General features: G+C 38.3%; 1 protein-coding gene across 5 annotated transcripts in view; it reads left to right on the top strand.

The window, feature by feature from the left end:
* SLC26A8 (solute carrier family 26 member 8) overlaps nucleotides 1-19490 on the top strand; it is an 87154-nt gene that overhangs the window by 21620 nt on the left and 46044 nt on the right. For all 5 annotated transcript variants that reach the window (XM_045500785.1, XM_045500788.1, XM_045500787.1 and 2 more), the window contains exons 4-5: nucleotides 10083-10199; nucleotides 11885-12066. In XM_045500785.1, coding sequence (XP_045356741.1) covers nucleotides 10083-10199; nucleotides 11885-12066 — 299 coding nt within the window. The remainder of the gene's footprint in view (nucleotides 1-10082; nucleotides 10200-11884; nucleotides 12067-19490) is intronic.

Genomic DNA, 19490 nt, shown 5'->3' with positions numbered 1-19490 from the left:
CAAAAAAATAAATAAACGTTGAAAAAAAAAAATTAAAAAAAAATGTTTACTTATTTATTTTGTGGGGGGCGGGGGAAGGAGCAGAGAGAGAGGGAGAGAGAGAATCAGAGAATCCCAAGCATGCTCCATGCTGTCAGCACAGAGGCTGACTAGGAGCTCAATCTCACGAACCGAGATCATGACCTGAGCCGACATCAAGAAACTGATGCTTAACTGACTGAGCCATCCAGGCACACCAGGTACAGGTTTTTATGTAAACATAGCTCTCATCTCTCTAAGGTGATATGGTTGGTCATGTGGTAGGTGTGTGTTTAACTTTATAAGAAACTGCCAATCTATGTACCTGAGTGGCTGTACCTGCCCTTTTACATTCCGACCAGCAAGGTATGAGAATTCTAGTTCCTCCACACCCTTCATTTTATATTGTCCGTATTTTTTATTTATTTCCACCACCACAAGGATCCCTCATGTTGCCCTTTATTTTTAAGGTTGGTTTTTTTTTGTTTGTTTTTGTTTTCGTTTTATTTTTTGAGAGAGAGACTGCGAGCAGGGGAGAGGGGCAGAGGGAGAGGGGGAGAGAGAGAGAGAGAGAGAGAAAGACTCTTAAGCAGGCTCTGAGCTCAGTGCAGAGCCCAATGCAAGGCCCGATCCTACGACCTTGGGATCATGACCCCGAGCCAAAATCAATTGTCAGATGCTCAACCAACTGAGCCATCCAGGCACCCCTCATGTTGCCCTTCTATAGTTACCCCCACTTACCCCTTGCCCCCATCCCCTCATTAACCCTGGAAACCACTAAACTGTTCTTTTCTAGAATGTTGTCATTTTGAGAAAGTTACATAAATAGGGTCATATAGTATGTAATTCTTTGAGATTGCCTTCCCCCTCCCCCCATCTTAATTCTCTGGAGATTCATCTAGGTTGTTGTATGTATCAATAGTTTATTCCTTTTTTTTTAATTGCTGAGTAGTATTCCATGGTATGGATGCACCACAGTTTATTTAAAGATTTTTAATGTTTGTTTATTTTTGATAGAAAGACAGAGACAGAGACAGAGTGTGAGGGTGGGAGGGACAGAGACAGAGGGAGACACAGAATCCGTAGCAGGCTCCAGGCTCTGAGCTGTCAGACACAGAGCTTGATGCAGGGCTGGAACCCACAAACTGTGGATCATGGCCTGAGCCAAAGTTGGACACTTAACTGATGAGCCACCCAGGCACCCCGCACCACATCTTATTTAAACACTTACCCTTAAAGTACATCTGGATCATTTTCAAGTTTTGGCTATTACAAATATAGCTGCTATGAAACATTTGTGTGTAGGTTAATGAACATAGTCTTCTTTTCTCTGGGATAATCGTCCAGGAGCACAATTATGGGATTGTACGGTAGTTACAGGTTTAGAGTTTTAAGTAATTGCCAAGCTGTTTTCTAGAATGGTTGTATCATTTTATGTTCCTACCAGCAATCTCTGATACAGTTGCTCTGCATTCCCACTAGCATCTGTCACTACTTTTTATTTTAGCCATTTTATTTATTTTTTTTTCCAACGTTTATTTATTTTTTAGAGGACAGAGAGAGACAGAGCATGAACGGGGGAGGGGCAGAGAGAGAGGGAGACACAGAATCAGAAACAGGCTCCAGGCTCTGAGCCATCAGCCCAGAGCCTGACGCGGGGCTCGAACTCAAGGACCGCGAGATCGTGACCTGGCTGAAGTCGGACGCTTAACCGACTGCGCCACCCAGGCGCCCCTGTTTTAGCCATTTTAGTAGGGATGTGGTGAGGTCTCTTGTGGTTTCAGTTTGCATTTCCCTAATGGCCAATGATGTTTAACATCTTTTCATATGCTAATTTACTCACCTAAATATTTTAATGAAATGGCTCTTGTCTTTTGCTCATGTTCTAACTGGATTGTTTGCATTTTCACTGTTGAGTTTCAAGAGTTATTTATAGTCTAGATACTAGTCCTTTGTCTTTTGTGTTTTGGAGATAATTTCTCCCAATCTGTAGCCTGTCTTTTCAGAGTATTTACAGAGCAAAATTCTCGATTTTGATGAGGACTAGTTTTTAGTATTTTTTTCTTGTAGCCATTAAAAGAGGTATGTAGTGAGATCTCATTGTGGTTTTAATTTGTATTTCCCTAATGGCCGATGGGGTTGAACATCTTTTCATGTTCGTATTCACCATCCTCATAATCTCTTCGGTGAAGTGCCTGTTCAAGTCCTTTGCCCATTTTTTAATTTAAAAAGAAAAATTCTCTTTTCTTATTGTTAATTTTTGAGACTTCTGAATGTATTCTAGATACCAATCTTTTGTCATACATACAGTTTGCAAATAGTTTTCCTCAGTGTGTAGCTTGTCTTTTTTTTCTCTTGAGAGTGTCTTTGACAGGACAAAAGGTTTTAATTTTAATAAATCCAGTTTATCCATTTTTTTTTTCCTTTTATGGATTGTGAATTTCCTACTATATGTAAGAACTTTACACCTAATTCCCAGGTCACAAAGATTTTCTTTTATGTTTTTTTCTAAAAGACTTACAGCTTTATGTTTTACATTTAGATCCATGATCCATTTTGAGTTAATCTTTACATAAAGTGTGAAGTTTAGGTCAAGCTTTAGTTTTTGTTGTGTTTTCAACATGATTTTTAAAGACTATCCTTAATTGAATTGTTTTTGCACTTTTGTCAAAGATCAAAGAGCCATATTTTTGTATGTCTATTTCTGGACTTTCTATTCTGTCCCATTGATCTACTTGTCTATCCCTTTACCAATATCATGTCTTGATTATTCTATCTTTATAATGAGTCTTAAAATTGGATAATGTGATCCTTCCAATTTTGTTCTTTTTCAAAGCTGTTTTAGCTATTCTATATAACTTTTAGTATCAGCTTGTTTAACCTACCAAAAATCCCTACGGAGATTTTGATAGCTGCTGCATTAAGTCCATAGATCACTTTGGGGATAATTGATGTCTTTATTATATTGAGTTTCCAGTTCATGGTCACAGTATGTCTCTCCATTTACTTTCATTTTCCTTGATTTCTTTCATTAGCATTTGGAGTTTTCAGCATACAGATCCTATCCATGTTCTGTTAGAATTAGACCTGAGTGTTTCATTTTGGAGATACTGTGCGTGGCAATTAAAAACATGTTTGGTTTCCAATTATTCATTGTTTGCATATAGAAATACAATTGATTTGTCTATTCACCTTGTATCCTGTAACTCATTTATTAGTTCCAAGAATCTTTTGTAGATTCCTTGGGATTTACTACATTGATAATCATGTCCTCTGTAAATAGGGACAGTTGTGTTTCTTTCTAATCTGAATGGCTTTTATGACTTTCTCTTGCTTATTGTACTAAGACTTATATGTACTCTGTGTTGAATAAGAGTGGTGAGAATAGATATTTTTGACATGTTGCTGATCGTCGGACGGAAAACATTCAATCTCTCACCATTAAGTATGATGTTAGCTGTAGGATTTTTGTAGATGCCCTTTATTAGGTGGAGGAACTTTCCATTCTATTCTAGTTCACTGAGAATTTTTATCATGAGTGGATGTTGTATTTTGTCAAATGCTTTTTCTGCATATTGATATGACCATATGATTTTTCTCTTTAGACCATTAATATGGTAGATTACATTGATATTTAAATATTGAATTAGCCTTGCATTCCTGGAATAAAGGAGTACCTTTTCAAATTTCTATGTGGCGGCTATAAACCAAAATGATCCATTCATGTGAGTACCTTCACTTCCAGGAAAATATCAGAAAGTCTCTAGAGCATTCCTGTGGGGCTGCAATTAGAGACCTGAACTCTTGGCACTGATTCTTTAACTGTGAGCCTTCTACCCACTGCCACTTATGAAAAGTCCTTTATTTATGGTCAAAGTTGTGGACATCTCATTGCTAAATTACCAAATTATCAGTGTAATTTCATGCCAAAAGAAGAATGGCATTAGGACATATAAGTATACCTAGTACCCAGCACAGTATTTAGCACATAGTGGGTACTCAAGATCTTTGTGGAATAATAATGATCACATGACTATATAAATGCATGAATCTGAGCAACTCTTGCTAACTGGCTGAGAGATTGTGTATTATTTTAAGTAGTGTGAATAATGGAATAATCTATAGTGTAAATAATTCAAAAGTTTTACTTACATTTGAATAGGTAGTACCTGACATTTAATAATTTTCTCAAATGAAACAAAAGTACTACATGGTGAAGAACTTATTTAAAAAGTGCTAGGGGTGCCTGGCTGGCTCAGTTGGTAGAGCATGTGACTCTTGATCTTGGGGTTGTGAGTTTGAGCCCCGTATTAGGTGTAGAGATTACTTAAAAATAAAATCTTTTAGGGAGCACCTAGGTGGCCCACTTGGTTAAGTGTCCGACTCTTGAGTTCAGCTCAGGTTATGATCTCACAGTTTGTGGGTTCGAGCCCCATGTCGGGCTCTGCGCTGACAGTGCAGATCTTGCTTGGGATTCTCTCTCTCCCCCTCTCTCTGCTCCTCCCTTGCTAGTACTGTCTCTCAAAATAAATAAATACACTTAAAAAAATAAAATCTTTTAAAAAATTAAATAAAAAGATAGATAGATAGATAGATAGATAAAAACTGCTAGATCTTCCTCATGGTAGAATTCCAATTTATAAATGTAAAAGAAAATACAAAATCACCATTAGGGAAACACCACAGTAATAATTATCATGATAAAATCCACTAACTGATGTTAAAATTAGTGGGTGAAGGGGCGCCTGGGTGGCGCAGTCGGTTAAGCGTCCGACTTCAGCCAGGTCACGATCTCGCGGTCCGTGAGTTCGAGCCCCGCGTCAGGCTCTGGGCTGATGGCTCAGAGCCTGGAGCCTGTTTCCGATTCTGTGTCTCCCTCTCTCTCTGCCCCTCCCCCGTTCATGCTCTGTCTCTCTCTGTCCCAAAAATAAATAAAAACGTTGAGAAAAAAAAAAAAATTAGTGGGTGAAAGTTTGCAAACTATGTAGAGATTTGCATAGTTTCAAAGTATCTTCCTAAAGATATTTGTTAACTACTCCACTACTCTACATTAGAGAATCTGGGAGAAACAACTTGAAACAACCAATGCTATATCACCAACAGTAAGGCATTTAGAGATCATGAATCCTGTGATATGATGCACTAAGAAGGACACAACAGATGAGGTCTGTAGCATTCTCGCCCAAATGTTTCTACTCATGAGGAAACCTAAGACTACCCCGAAATGAGAGGCATTTGACAAAATAACTGATCTATTAATACTCTTTCAAAGCGTCAAAGTCCAGAAAGACAAAGCCTGAGGAACTATTACAGATTGCAGGGTAAGGAGAAATAACAACTAAATAGAATGTGGGACTCTGGATAGAGTCGTGGAACAGAAAAAGGAAATTAGTGAGAAAACGGTGATGAGATTCAAATTAAGTCTTTAGTTAATTTGTAATGTTAATTCCCTGATTCTGATAATTATACCAAGACTATAAAAAATGTTAACATCAAGAGATGCTAGGTAAGGGATATATGGAAACTCTGTATTATTTTTGTAACTTTCCTGTAAGTCTAAGACTAGCTCAAAATTTAAAAAAATGTTAAAGTGTTGGAAAGTTTGGAAACTTGTTTTCCCTTTATTTCTCCACAGCCTAAGCTTACCTGAGACTAGATCACTTAGTTCTCAGGCACTTACCAAGTAATGCTCTTACTTCCTTGTATTGGTAAATTATTTGAAACCCTACATTTCAAAAGGCTTTCTGTTTATGCTATATGTTGCTTATCAAGAGTAAATAGGAGCTATTCAACATTATACTGGAATTCATAGTCTATTAAAGTAAGAAAAAGAAATATAAGGTGTAAGGATTGTAAAGGAAGAAATAAAACTTCATTATTCATAGATGATAATTTTTAATGAAGAAAACAATCTACAAATAAATTAATAGAATTAATGAGATTTTGTCAAGGTTGCTGGATACAAGATCAACATATAAAAATCAATTATATTCCTATATACCTGCAGGAAACAAGAAGTGAAATTTTTAAAAAGGTGCCATTTACCAAAGCATAATAAATATGAAGTAAATTATAATGAAACTAAGAAAAGATGTGTAATACCCATTTAGAGAAATTATACAACTTTACTGAGTAATTAATTAAGTTAATGGAAATTAATTGAAATATAACATGTTCATGGGTTAGAAGATTGAATATTTAGGGGTGCCTGGGTGGGTCAGTTGGTTAAGTGTCTGACTTTGGCTCAGGTCATGATCTCACTGCTCATGAGTTTGAGCCCTGCATCGGGCTCTGTGCTGACAGCTTGGAGCCTGGAGCCTGCTTCAGATTCTGTCTCAGTCTCTCTGCCCCTCCCCTGCTCACGCTCTGTCTGTCTCTGTTTCTCAAATATAAAATAAAACATAAAAAAAAAGAAAACTCAATATTTAAAGATCTCAGCATTCTTAAAATAAGTTTTATAGATTCATTATAATTTTAATGTAAATCCATTTTTTAATGGAACATTTTAAGAAGATTCTAAGATGTATATGTAAATTCAAAAGCCAAGAATGGTCAACTTCTTTGGAGAAAAGCAACATGGGAGGACTTGCTCCTCCAATTATCAAGACTTAATATAAAGTTATAATATTTAAGATAATGTTCATTAAAAGTGGACAGAATAAACAAACACTCATATATGCATATATTGGAATACACAGAAGAAACATGGGCAGTCTCAAGCAACTCACCCCAACATGGAAGTCTCTCATATACATAATACGGAGCAAAAGAGCAGAAATAAAAATTGTATTCAGTGTAATAACTCCATCTGTACACTAGTGGTAAAACTATAAAGAAAAGCAAAGAAAGTATTGTCACAAAAATCAAAATAATGAATACTTTTGTGGGGATAGATGGAATTGTAATCAAATACTGGGGTGGTGATAACAAAGGTATTTGTTTTATAAGTATTTATTCAGCTCAACATCTGCTTTAATGCACTTTATGTATGTGCATTATATTTCACAATAAAAATAGGCCATTACTAACACCAAAATTATTACTAAACTAATTACTACAAGATAGTAAAGCTGTGGTATTGCAGAAATAGACTATTAGACCAATGGAACAGAAAAGACACACACATATATATTAGCTTATATCAGACGTGTCGCTATAGAAAAATACTTTAAAATTATTTATTTATTTATTTATTTATTTATTTATTTATTTATATATTTAGAGAATCTCAAGCAGGCTCAATAACATCAATGCAGAGGCCGATGGAGGGGATAGAACTCATGAACCATGAAATCATGACCTGATCTGAAACCAAGAGTCAGGCACCTAACTGACTGAGCCACCCAGGTGCCCCTAGAAATAAACTTTTTGATGAATGATATGAAACAACCTGATACTTATATGAAAAAACAATTTTTAGATCTCTACTCCACGCCATATACAAAAACCTCCTCCTGATACATTAAAGACCTAAATGTGAAAGGTAAAATAATAAAGATTTTTTAGAATTATTTAGGAGGATGTCTTCACGATCTTGAAGCAGAAAATAATTTCTTAAACAAGATATAAGAAGCACTCACCTAAAAGGAAAAGATTAATAAATTAAGTAAAAGTGTTGTTCATTCAAAGATACATAAAGATTGAAAAGCGAACCACAGAATCAGAGAGATATTTGTTACACATACACCCAACAAAGGATTCAAATCCGTAATATATATACCCCCACATATCTGTAAGGAAACAACGCAATGAGATTGATCAATATTATTGACAACCCATGTAGTGAAAAGTGAAATTTAAATGAGTTACATGCTAACTCATACACACTGAAATTTAAAATCTGACAGTATCATATGCTAACACAGATGCAGTTGATGGGAACTGTCACAAAATGCTGGTGGGAGTGTAAATTATAAAGCCATTTGGAAAACAGTTTGGCTTTTTTAAAATGTTTATTTATTTTGAGAGAAAGAGTCAGAGAGAGAGAGAGAGAGGAGTGGGACAGGAGCAGAGAGAGTGAGAGGGAGAGAGAGAGAATTCCAAGCAGGCTCCATGCTGTCAGCCCAGAGCCTGACATGGGGCTCGATCTCAAGAACTATGAGATCATGACCTGAGTAGAGATCAGGAGTTGGACGCTTAACTGGCTGAGCCACCCAGGTGCCCCATCAAATGCTTTTTTTTAAAGATCACCCCAAAACCCACCATATCTTTGGCTTATGGTTTCTCACGTGGTTGTAGTCAAGCTGTCAGTCATCTCAAGGCTCTACTGAGGCTAGAGGATCAGCCTTCAGGCTCCCTCATGTGCTTCTCACCTTGAGGGCCTCTCCATCAGTGCTTGAGTATCCTCACATCATGACAGCTGGCAGGGCCGACGACATGCGGAACCCCTAGTTCAAAAATTATTCAGAATTTCAAAATAGTCATAGAGTATTAAGCCAAGTGTGAAGCCTTCTGAGCCCGTGTAATTGCATTGGTCACACCCCTTTGAAGCCAAGTCTGGCAACTGGTGACCTGGATGAAAGAGACAGAGTCAGAGGGCAACCAAGACAGAAGCCACAGTCTTCTTGCAACCTACTCTCAAAAGTGACACCCTACCATTTTTGTTGTAGTCTGTTTATTAGATGTAAGTTACTAGGTCCATCTCACACTGAGGGGGTGGGGGTCACACAAAAAGCATGGATACCAATGAGCAAATCATCTTAAGAGCTGTCTACTGCAACAACTATTTATGAGATAAGCAGGGAAATTTGAACACTGACTATTATTAATTGCTTAGGTATAATGATGTTATTGTAGTTAAATTAAAAGAGGGTTTGCTTTTGGGGCACCTGGCTGGCTCAGTCAGTAAGAGCATGAGACTCTTGATCTCAGGGTCATGAGTTTGAGCTCCTTGTTGGGCATAAAGATTACTTTAAAAAAAAAAAGAGGGTTTTATTTTAAAGATATATACTGAAATATCTGCAGATGACATAATTTGATGTCTTGGATTTGCTTCAAACTAATAAGGAGTGGGAGAGGAGTGAGGGAATAGAGGAGACAAGACTGGCCATGAGATGACCACTGTTGAAGCAGGTGATGGGTACATGGGAGTTCATTATACTCTATTTTTGTATGTGTTTGACCTTCTACACACACACACACACACACACACACACACACACACACAGAGCCTTGTTTTGTCTAAGACACTGAATCAGCTCACTAAACTCATAACTGAATTCAGATGAGCACACAGTATGATGTAAGTTGAAGATAGGCCCTCAGGGCAGGAGCTGTGGGCTTGAGACATCAAAGGATGCCACCATGCATGTTAATCCATTTGCTTCAAAACTTCCGAATTCTCGTGGTGCTTCTTAAAAAGTAGGGGCACCTGGGTGGCTCAGTCGGTTAAGTGTCCAACTTCGGCTCAGGTCATGATCTTGTGGTTCGTGGGTTCAAGCTCCATGTCAGGCTCTCTGCTGTCAGTGCAAAGCCCACTTCGATTCCTCTGTCCCCCTCTCTCTCTACCCGTCCCCCACTCCGAAAAATAAATAAACTTTAAAAAAAGAAAAGAAAAGAAAGTAAGTATAGAAGAAGGAGCTGAAAGAAGAGACTGGAGTGATTGGCATATGGAAGAGAGACAACACATACCAAATTGGAATCATGTCAGTTAAGTGGGATCCTTGCCTCTCTCTCCAGCTTTATTTCCACTCCTAGAGGATTCCCAGGGTCTTCTGCTAACTAGACTAGGGGTGGAATGGGGCTGCTTCTGAGCTGTTGGAATTAGAGGTCTTATTGTTATGATGTCTGTTTTCCATGATTAGCATGAAGACCTTGAAGTGAAGGGTGTTTAAGCCTCTGATTTAGAATTGAGGTGTAAAAAGCATGTAGTAGAAGTAGAAGCTAGGAATCAAAGGAGATAAAAAAGGTGCTAATTAAGAGCCGTATATCCAGAGATATTGTTCCCACACTCTGTCAGCTACATACTGGATTGTTTTTATTTTAAATATTCTTTACAGTTTTTATTCAGGGTGGCTTTTAAAAGCCAGCCTACCTTTTCTTACTTAAATTATCTTGTTTTTCAGCCCTGACGTTTAGTTTGCTGGCAAGGCAGCTGATTCCTCCTCTCAATGTCTGTTACGCAGCTTTCTGTTCTTCAGTAATTTATGTCATTTTTGGATCGTGTCATCAAATGTCCATTGGTGAGTTCAGCACTGGAACCACAGGAGGTGGATAGAGTCTCTGTCTTAATCGTTTCCTTATTGCCAAGAACCCAAATTAAAACTATATTTCAGGTACAAAAAAATGGAGGCAGAAGATGGACATTCTATCCATTTCAGTGTTCAGATTTTAGAGACTGAACACTTCCAGTGTGTCATTATTAATGCCACCTCCAGACAAATTGGCCGGCGAGCTGTTTCCCAAAGGAATTAAGTGGCAGGAGGTACTTCCCTTGGTGAAATTACCACACGTTTGAAATCTGACTGCCCTCAACATGGAAGATTCAGAGGCAATTTTGCCAATATTCCTAGAGTGCATCCATCTTTCATCTGGACCTGTAATAACCAAAGTCCATGGGCCTACTTTCTAATAGTTGTATTAGCTTATAATTTACAGTAAGAAAATGCTGCCACAGTAATCAAAGCATTCAAATCCAAGGATAAGCACGTCCCTTCCCTGAGTCAAAAGTCCGTCTCCTAATTTATATTTAGAAATAATTGTTACAGGCACCACACTGGTTGAAGGTCATAGAAGCAGCACATTTTCTTCGCCTAGGTAAACCGGCATAGAAATCAAATACAAAACGCCCAATAATGTTGGAAGGGCATTGCCAACAGCTGCTTAGTGAAGTGCCTTTTCCTGACCTTCCCCACTGAACGACTGACCACCCAGGCAACCTTGACCATTTTGACTGACACACTTTTTCCCGGATGTGTTTATATATTCAGGCTGGTTACCATCCCATTGTCCTAGATGCAGAGTGCTACCCTGCCTTTTTCAAGGACAATATCCCACGTCTTTACTAAAATCCATTATGTGTTGATTTTACATTTGGACACTGAGAGGACACTTTTATTGCCTTATTTCCAGGCTCCTGGGGCACACTGCAATCATTTCCAAATACAGATAATAAGGCACTTAGAGTTTTATTTCTGTTAGGTAGTTTAAAGGTAAGATTTGCCTTTGTTCCCATATGTCGATGTGAGGACTAAATGAAATTATGTTTGAAACAGGTTAAGCTCAGTGTCATTTTGCACCTAGTAAATCCTTCATAAGTGTTAGGTGTTATTTTTTTCTTCTTCTTATTATTGATTAGCTTTGTTTTCTGATCCTCTCACCACCATCTCACTTTTTACTGTCTCTAAGACCAGGTAAAGTGGCTGAGCCTGATATGCAATTTCCCCTTGATCCCACTCCATATGCCCACATTGCAGAGAGGGTAATATGTGGACACCAAGATCTAAATGCTAGGAGTTGGTCACAGCATGTGGAACCAGAGTTCTTTCCTCTGCTCTTTCTCACTTCTCAGTGGCCACTTTCAAAAGAGAAAAGTTCTTGAGATCAGAGGCAAAACAACATCAGACCATACCTTCCTTCTGTCCACTATGTCAGTTTACCTGCATTTAAAACTTCAGTGGGGCGCCTGGGTGGCTTAGTTGGTTGAGGGTCTGACTCAGGTTCAAGTCATGATCTCGTAGTCCATGAGTTCAAGCCCCATGTTGGGCTCTGTGCTGACAGCTCAGAACCTGGAGCCTGCTTCGGATTCTGTGTCTCCCTCTCTCTCTGCCCCTCCCCTGCTCACGCTCTGCCTCTCTCTCTCTAAAAATAAACACTAAAAATTTTTGTTTTAAACTTCTCTTTTCTGCCTAAACACCTTCTTTCATAGGTTCCTACTTCCTTGTGAGTGCTCTGATGATCAATGTCCTGAGATTGTACCCGTTCAACAGTGGCCACCTGATTCTGGGGGCTTTCATCAAGGATGACTTTTCTAAGCCCTCCTTCTTTGAGGACTATAACAGATCCTTGAGTGTGGTGGCATCCACAACTTTTCTGACTGGGATTATTCAGGTAGGATCTGAGTCTCTGAACCCCTGAAATAAACAAAGGAGCTACAAACAGACTTCTTCCTTTTGTTGGTCCTGTTATCCATTGTGATGTATGTGGAAATTTAGTGATTTATTTGGGGGAAGCCTATGGGATGTGTAGATACACTCTCCTCTGTGACGAAACTTCTTCCTCCTCCACCTACCACTGATTCAGGATGAGATACTGAACAGTCTCATCAGTCCCTTCCATAAAGTTAAGAAGGGTTCCAGGGACTATGGTCTAGAGTTCTATTCACGATTTCACGTTTAAAAAAAAATTCTTTTGGGGTGCTTGGGTGGCTCGGTCGGTTGAGCGTCTGACTTCAGCTCAGGTCATGATCTTGCGGCTTGTGGGTTTGAGCCCTGCATCAGGCTCTGTGCTGACAGTTTGGAGCCTGGAGCCTGCTTTGTATTCTGTGTCTCCCTGTCTCTCTGCTCCTCCCCTGTTCATGCTCTGTCCGTCTCTCTCTCTCTCAAAAATAAATAAACATTAAAAAAAAGTTTTTTTTAATTCTTTGTATTTTTTCAACAAGAATAGCACTTGTAGGCTCACATACTATATCTTGGGTTAAGTAAGCATTAGAGTCACACCTGGAGTTCTTTTCTTCAATGACAGAAGCACAGTTAAAGGACAATAATATCAATGACTTATTAAAATATCAAAACTTATTTTTGGCATGTCTTTGATTCTCTGTGAGAATTTACCATCTAAAGCTTCATCCATTGACCTAAAGTCACATATGCTAGCTTTATTTCTCTTTCTTCTCAACCAATCAATCCTCTCTCTAGCTAATTTTTGCTGATCTCTCCTGAGACCGTTTTTTATTAGGTAAGGATTTATTGGGAACCTACATCAGGCTACCAGAGTGAGCTGACTCCGACCCTGATACCAGCTATATAACTTACCTAAATCACCTTACCTTTATGAGCCTTGGTTTCCTCGTGTATAAAATGGAAATAATAACATTTGCAGGACTCTTAGGATTAAATGAGAAAATACATGTAAAGCACTCAGCTCAGAGCCTGTCACATAGTAAGCATCAATATGTTATAATTACTGGGCACAAAAATATGAATTTGACAGAGATCAAAAATAAAAAAGTAAATATAATTCCTGTGGTTAAAAAATTCGGTCTTGTAAGAGAAGACAAAATAATGGGCAGTCAGCACCCTCAAAAATAAACATTAAAACTCATTTGTTTTTGAGTCAGTACCTCAAAAATAAATAAACATTAAAAAAAATTTTTTTTTTAATTGGGGCACCTGGGTGGCTCAATTGGTTGAGCATCTGACTTCGGCTCAGGTCATGATCTCGCAGTCCGTGAGTTCAAGCCCCGCGTCAGGCTCTGTGCTGACAGCTCAGAGCCTGGAGCCTGCTTCAGATTCTGTATCTCCCTCTTTCTCCGCCCCTCCCCTGCTCGCGTCTGTCTCTCTCTCTCTCTCTCTCTGTCTCAAAAATAAATAAACATTAAAAAAATTTTAATAAAGGAGGAGATGTTCCATTTCCAGGAAGATGAAATCGATATACTTTTCCCTATTCCTCCTGCTAAGTACAACTAAAAACCTTGGAACGTTATACATAAAGCAAACATAAGAACACTCTGAAAAGTGGAGAGAAGAGGGCAAACTGACTCAGAACCACCGGACCCAAGGAACAACACAGTGATGAATTCCCTGGGTTTTCTTTTTGCCTCGTATATTTCAGACTTGGTGCTGAAGAAGCCAGAAACCCAAAATGCTAATAGGTGAAGACAAAGAAAAATAGGAAGAGAAAAAAAAAAAAAAAAAAGCCCTAACAGATGTCTGTTCTTTATAGCCACAGCACCAAGAAGAGGCTAGCAAGACTGAAAAGTTATTTTACATAATAACTACTATACTCCAGACAAACACCAAGAAAAAACAAAACAAAACTGTGGTATCAGCCCCCTCATACCAGCAAAGGCCAACTGAAGAGCCCAGACCATATCACTCTTACCCACCTGTAATAAGGTGCCCACCCACTCCCAACTAGGGGTTGTCAGAGAAGGCCAAATAAGGAGTCAACACTTGCACTCCCATTGGGCAGTAATGAGACACTCTTTCCACCCTTTGCTGGGGTGGTGTCAGAGATGGCCTCATAGAGGGGACAACCCTCTCTGCTGCAGTGTCCATGGAGGCCAAGTGGGAAGAAGTAAAGACATTCCTGTCTCTTCCAGCCAGGATAATATGAGCAGAGGGCTAGTGGGGAGCCAGAACTCCCACCCCTGCCCGACAATAATGAGGAGTTCCCACTGCCTCAGCAGTCAGTGGAAACTGAGGGGAGAACCTGGGCTTCTACATCTATAGGCAGTAACAAGATGGCACCTGCCCCTTCCCCTGCCAGCACTTTGTCAAAATAATCTAGCTAAAACAGAATATTTAAATAAGATCTAGCATCTTCTAGCACAGTGCCCAAAATGTCTACAATTGAACTGAAAATTACTTGTCATATCAAGAACCAGGAAAATCTCAACTTGAACGAAAAAAGACAGTGAAAAGATGCCAATACTATGATGACAAAGATGTTAGAATCCTCTGGCAAAGATTTTAAAGCAGCCATCCTAAACATGCTTCAGTGAGCAATAATGAACATTCCTGAAACAAGTGAGAAAATAGAAACTCTCAGCAAATAAACAAAGTGTGAAGAAGCAAATGGAAATTTTAGAGCTGAGAAATACAATAACCAAAATTCAAAATGGAAAGAATGGACTCAATAGGAGGATAGAGGAGACAGAGGAAAGAATGAATGAATTCAAAGAAAGAGCAATAGAAATCATCCAACCTGAACAACCGAGAGAAAGTAGACAAGAAAAAGAAATGAACAAAACCTCAGAAGCAAGTAGGGTGGTAATGATATACCTAATATACCTAATATTGGTATCACAAGAGTCCCAGAAAGAGAGGAGAAAAAAGATGGGGCTGAATTACTTGAAGAAATAACAGCTGAAAACTCCTGAAATTCGGCAAAAGACATAATCCTACAGATTCAAAATGCTGAGAAATTTTCAAAAACTAAATCCATAGAAATACACACTAAGACGAATCATAGTCAATATTCTGAAAACTAAAGACAATGAAAACAATCTTGAAATCAGTGAGAGAAACACTTTACCTATGGGGCAGGGGGGTGGACAACTCATATGACAGCAGATTTCTTATCCATAGAGTCCAGAAGGAAGTTGCACACTATTTTCCATTTGCTGAAGAAAAGAACTGTCAATCCAAAATCCTATACCCAGTGAAAATATCCTTCAAGAATAAAAGGGAAATCAAGACATTCTCAGATGAAGAAAAACTAAGAGAATTTGCTACCAGCAGACCTACCCTAAGAGAAAGGCTAAAGAAAGTTCTCTAAACAGAAAGGAAATGATAAAAGAAAGAATCTTGGAACCACTGGAAGGAAGAAAGAACAATGGAAAGAGTAAAAATATGGATGAATATGATAGATTTTCCTTGTCCTCCTGTGCTTTCTAAATTATGTTTGATGGTTGAGGCGAAATTACAACACTGATGTGATTCAAAATGTATATGACAGGAATATTTAAAACAATTACCATTGACCTTTGAACACCATGAGTTTGAACCATACGGGTCTGCTTATATGCAGTTTTTAAAAGATAAATATAGTGCAGTACTATAAATGTATTTTCTCTTCCTTATGATTTTCTTAACATTTCCTTTTCTCTAGCCTACTTTATTGTAATAATATAGTATGTAATACACATAACAAACAAGTATGTGTTTATCAGTTATTTATGTTATTGGTAAGGTTTCCAGTCAACAGTAGGCTAATAGGAGTTATGTTTTGGGGGGGGCGCCTGGCTGGCTCAGTAGGTGGGACATAGGACTCTTGATCTTGGGATTGTGAGTTCAAGCTCCATGTTGGGTGTAGAGATTACTTACAGTTAAATCTTTTTTAAAAAGGAGTTAAGGGACATCTGGGTGGCTCAGTCGGTTGAGTGTCCAACTTCAGCTCAGGTCATGATCTCATGGCTCATGAGTTCAAGCCCCACATCGGGCTCTGTGCTGACAGCTCAGAGCCTGGAGCCTGCTTCTGATTTTGTGTCTCCCTCTCTCTCGGCTCCTCCCCTGCTCATGCTCTGTCTCTCCTTCAAAAATAAATAAATATTTTTAAACAATTTAATTAAAAAATTTAAAAAGCAGCTAAGCTTTTGGGGAATCAAAGTTATACATGGATTTTCAACTGTGTGTTTTGAGGGGAGGGTTGGTGCCCCTAACCTCTGTGGTACTCAGGATCAACTGTAGTTCTGCAAGATGCTACTATTAGAGCAAACTGAGTGAAGAGTACACCAGATCTCTCTGTACTGTTTCTTACAACTGCATATCAAACTACACTTATCTAAAATAAAAAGTTTAAATTTAAAAAAGAAATCTGCACCAGATAATAATGTTTAACATTTAAGGCTACGTGCCAGTCACTGTTCAAAACACTTTACATTAGTCATCTCATCTGATCCTTACGACTCCTTGTATGAAGGTAGGTATTACTATGACCCTATTTTAAGGGAACAAAGGTACAGAGAGGTTAAGAGAATTGCCCAAGGTCACACAGCCAGTAAGATCCCAACTGGGAATTAGACTGATGGTTGTCTACCTCCAGAATCCACACTTCAGATCATTTTAAAGTTCAAGCTAATATTACTAAAAGTGAAGTGTTTTGCGTCAAAAGAATATAAAGTACAGGAATAACCTTTAGTTGGTTGGAGTTGTCTGTGAAGGAAACAACCACATAATGAGACTTTTCTTCATTCACTGAACCTTTAGTACTTTTTTTTTTTAATGCTTATTTATTTATTTTGAAAGAGGGAAAGTACATGCATATGAGCTAGGGGAGGGGCAGAGAGAGAAGAGAGAGAGAACCCCAAGCAGGCTCCATGCTGTCAGCAGGGAGCCTGACTCACGGCTGGATCCCATGAACCGTGAGATCATGACCTGAGTAGAAATCAAGAGTTGGACACTCAACCAACTGAGCCACCCAGGTGCCCCTAGTACCTGTTTTCTATAAGAATAACAGATAGGTTTCATGTCCTAGGCCAACTCTGACTGACTGACATTGGCTGCCTAGAAAATTATATTAACACAGATTCTGATGCTACATCACAGCTGAGCAAGAAAGAGTTTTATGGTTATAGATATTTGCCACTTACATGGTGGAAGGAAGAAATGGTATTAAAAATGAGCGATAATGTATTTGTATTTGTCACTATTCTCAGATTTGAGCTAAGTGTTTTACATGTCTTATGCAATGTAATTCATTCAAAACACTGCATGTTGAGTATTACTCACTTTTTATAGATGGGGAAACAGGCTCAGAGAGTTTAGTTAACTTGTCCAAGCTCACACAGCTAGTGAGTGGCAGACCCAGGATTGAAAGCCAAGGTCTTCATCCCTAGGGATCATGCTCTTTTCACCACATCTCCTGAAGAAGAGGGATTTTCCTGAGCTCTTGAAAGAGATGATGGACATGGATTGGCAGAAATGGAAAAAAAAAAAAAAATTTCTGTGCACAAGCACAGAAACAGAAATCACACAAAAGACAAGAAGCTAACTGGCCTGACCAGAGTAGTGGTGCCTACTGCGCAGTAATGACCAGAGATTCTAGAGACCCAGTGTCCAACTGACTGAAAGCTTGGAAACAAAAAGCTTTTAAAGTTAGAAGATTGGTTGTTCCAAGTTTGTTTTCTGAGGTCCCAGTGCAGTGGCAGACGAAATGCTAACAGTAGTAGGTTCAATACTTGTTTATCTTTCCCCATTTTCTTCACTAGGCTCTGTAAGTTTTCTTAACCTGCCTTCTTAAGAGAATTGGAGCTCACCCTCTGTCTGTCCATCAATTTTCCTTTTTTTTTTTAAGTTTATTTATTTATTTTGAGAGAGAGAGAGCACGAACGCAAGCAGGGAAGAGAGAGAGGTGGAGAGAGAGAATCTCAAGCAGGCTCCACGCGGTCAGTGCAGAGCCTGACTTGAGGCTCGATCTCACGAACCACGAGTTCATGACCTGAGCCAAAATTAAGAGCCGGACGCTTAACCAACTGAGCCACCCAGGCAGCCCTGTCCATCAGTTTTCTCATTGTTTTTTATTATAAAAAATGGGGGTGCCTGGTTGGCTAAGTCAGTAGAGCATGCAACTCTTGATCTTAGGGTCTTGAGTTCAATCCCCATGTTGGGCATGGAGCCTACTTGAAGAAAAAAAAAAAAAGGTAGATTGCAAAAGTCTCAAGTAATAAAAAAAAATGCATACATTTTAAAGTATTGCCCCAACCTTTAATTCCATTCCCCAAAAGTAACTTTTTTTTTTTAAGTTTATTTATTTATTTTGAGAGGACAGAGACAGAGTGAGTGGGGGAGGGGCAGAGAGAGAGGGAGGGAGAGAGAATACAAAGCAGGTTGTGTGCCAACGCAGAGTCCAACATGGGGCTTGAACTCACCAAATAGTGAGATCATGTTCTGAGCGGAAACCAAGAGTTGGTTTCCAGCCTAACTGACTGAGCTACCCAGGCGCCCCTAAAGATAACTTCTGATAATAGTTCGGGGTGTAACCTTTTAGATTCTTTATATATTTAGAAATACAAATATATAAGACACATATATAATTTAAGTATTATATATGTATAAGTACATATAAAATACTTTGTTATAACATTATATTTAATATATAATATATGATACAATATGTTTATAACTTATCATATATAATATATACTATATATATACTATAATATAGTATTTTACATGTACATATGCGTGTATAACATATAAATCATTTATTATATACACTGAACTTATAGAAACTAAATTTGTCTTCAGGATTACATATAATATAATCTATTATAATACATGTATATATAATATATTTCAGAATTACATATATACATATTTACATATGTATATACATATATACATATACATATACATATACCTATATACATATACATACATACTATATGTATACATAATATATATATTATACATATATACCTATATTATAATAGATTATATTATATGTAATCCTGAAGACAAATTCAGTTTAATCATTCTTAGTAAAGACAAAAGTCGAAGGCCAAGAAGTTTGAGCTGGAGTTTTTTCAATTGTCTTTTCCTTTGTGAAAAGCCACATTCCTCACTGGGATATTAACATCTCCTTAAAGGGGCTATCAAAGCTTGCAACAAAAGGGCCTTTAAAAAGGCAAAAGCTTGTTCTGATCACTTGGTCACTGTTAACGTCACATTGATAAGGTCACTAGATTCTGGGGCAAGAACTTTAGCTTAAGTGCTCCTGAAGAAAGAAGTGTGGTCTAGTGCCTGTACAGAGCTGCTGAATCGACACCAAGGACTTCCTTGTATCTTCAATATCAGTTGATGAGAAAAAGA

This window comes from Leopardus geoffroyi, chromosome B2 (genome assembly GCF_018350155.1).
Source record: "Leopardus geoffroyi isolate Oge1 chromosome B2, O.geoffroyi_Oge1_pat1.0, whole genome shotgun sequence".
NCBI lineage: Eukaryota > Metazoa > Chordata > Mammalia > Carnivora > Felidae > Leopardus > Leopardus geoffroyi.
This window is presented reverse-complemented; position numbering and strand designations above follow the sequence as displayed.